The sequence below is a fragment of the Echinops telfairi genome, unplaced genomic scaffold (genome assembly GCF_000313985.2).
Source record: "Echinops telfairi isolate 266 unplaced genomic scaffold, ASM31398v2 ScPeMD7_1957;HRSCAF=2489, whole genome shotgun sequence".
Taxonomy (NCBI): Eukaryota; Metazoa; Chordata; class Mammalia; order Afrosoricida; family Tenrecidae; genus Echinops; species Echinops telfairi.
In genome coordinates, this window is record NW_022105855.1 from 4,857,949 (window position 1) to 4,859,778 (window position 1,830).

Genomic DNA, 1,830 nt, shown 5'->3' on the forward strand with positions numbered 1-1,830 from the left:
GCTAGATGGCCGCTTGTTTACCTTCAAGCTTTTAAGACCCCAGATGCTATATCTTTTTGATAGCTGGGCACCATTAGCTTTCTTCACCACATTTGCTTATTCACCCGCTTTATCTTCAGTGGTTGTGTCGGGAAGGTGAGCATCATAGAATTTGGCAATATTCTTTCTGATGAATTTTGTCTTTAGAATGCTCTGGCAATAGAAAAATTACACTAGGTGGATATAAACAAAGAACAGCAGAAAATGTAAGTACTTAGCTATAAAGGTTTTATTATTATTATTTAAAAGTAAGTTTAGAGACCCGAAAATCTTTTCCTCCTCCATGGATTGGGCTGTTCCCTTCCCGCTGATACACAATCGAGGGCTTTGATTTTGTTGTTCATTTGGTTGGGTTTTTTCCTCAGCAACATGAGTGTGGCTGTAGCTTCTCCCCAAAACCTTCTTGAGGCTTCCGATTCTAAAAACTCATCACCAGTAACTACCAGTTTGGGGGCTAAAGAAGATGGTACATCCTTGCAAATGTCGTCTGCCGAGCCCCCCTACTCAGAGACAGCCAGGTCTCCACTTCCTTCCTCCGTGGACCTGCTTCTGCAAAAGAGCCCGGATTCTTCCACCAGTCCCAAAGTCAAGCTGCCCGCCTCTGCGGAGACGGACGCAGCCAGGAAGGAGAGTAAGGGCCAGGGCAAGAAGCAGAAGGTGCGAACGGTGTTCTCTCAGACGCAGCTGTGCATCCTCAAGGACCACTTTCAGAAACAGAAGTACCTCAGCCTCCAGCAGATGCAAGAACTTTCCGAAGTCCTGAATCTCAGCTACAAACAGGTGAAGACCTGGTTCCAGAACCAGAGAATGAAATGTAAGAGGTGGCAGAAAACCACCAACTGGTCCAAGAATAACCATGCTGTGACTCAGGTCTCTGCACCTACAGAATGCCTGGACGTCTGTGCTTCCTACCACCAAGGATGCCTTCCTTCTGGAAACCTGCCCATGTGGAGCAACCAGAGCTGGAACAGCCAGGCCTGGAACAACCAGACCTGGAACAGCCAGGCCTGGAACAACCAGGGTTGGAATAGCAAGACCTGGAACAACCAGACCTGCCACAGCAGCCAGATGTGGAATAGTAGTCAGATGTGGTGCACCCAAGCCTGGAATAACCAGGCCTGGAACAGTCCGACCTGGAACAACCCATTCCAGAACTGTGGAGAGGAATTCCTGCTGCCACAGTTCCAGCAAACTTCTCTCTGTGATCTGGAAGCTGTACAAACATTAGATTTCTTTTTAAATGAGTCCATAAGCGTACAATCTGAAGATTGTATGAAGACAGACATTTTAGGCCCATGCCCATCCGGGCAGTGACTGCGTGACTTCCTTTTTTATAGGACTTCTTGCTTTAGAACGCTCTTGCCTTGATAACCTGGTTTTCCTTGTTCCTACTGTATGGCCGGGGGGCTGGGAGGGGAGGGCAGGGTGGGGAACAGGGTGAAGACTGTGGTTTCGATTTAACCAAAGATTCAATAATATGACGGTTTACCTTGGTTACTCTGCACAACATGATAAGCCATGTCCCTGCCTATAAATAACCATGTAGAACACTACCTTGAATGTTTTTAGGATCTAGCCTCAATAATAGGGCCTAAAAGTGTAGAACAGTGTGTGGTAAAGGATTATTTGTGATGGATAGGTTTTGGGAGTCTTGCTAGACAATTTAGGGGTAGGGGAAGGTTAAGCCATAATCCGCTTAATTGATTTCCTCTACCCTTCTGCTCTGTTTTAATTATAAACCCTAGCCTGTTTCTTTTTCGTATTTTGTTGCATCATGGTAACAACAGTACC

The 1,830-nt window shown here is 46.2% G+C and overlaps 1 protein-coding gene across 1 annotated transcript; it reads left to right on the plus strand.

The window, feature by feature from the left end:
- The first annotated feature begins 408 nt into the window (after positions 1-408).
- LOC101644118 (homeobox protein NANOG-like) lies at positions 409-1,353 on the plus strand. The gene has a single exon (XM_045293256.1). It carries the CDS (start codon positions 409-411, stop codon positions 1,351-1,353), a length of 945 nt encoding a protein of 314 aa, XP_045149191.1.
- The last annotated feature ends 477 nt before the right edge of the window (positions 1,354-1,830 follow it).

Excerpts from the sequence above, each read along its gene's own strand:
- LOC101644118 (XM_045293256.1), top strand. The coding sequence starts at position 409 with ATGAGTGTGGCTGTAGCTTCTCCCCAAAACCTTCTTGAGGCTTCCGAT.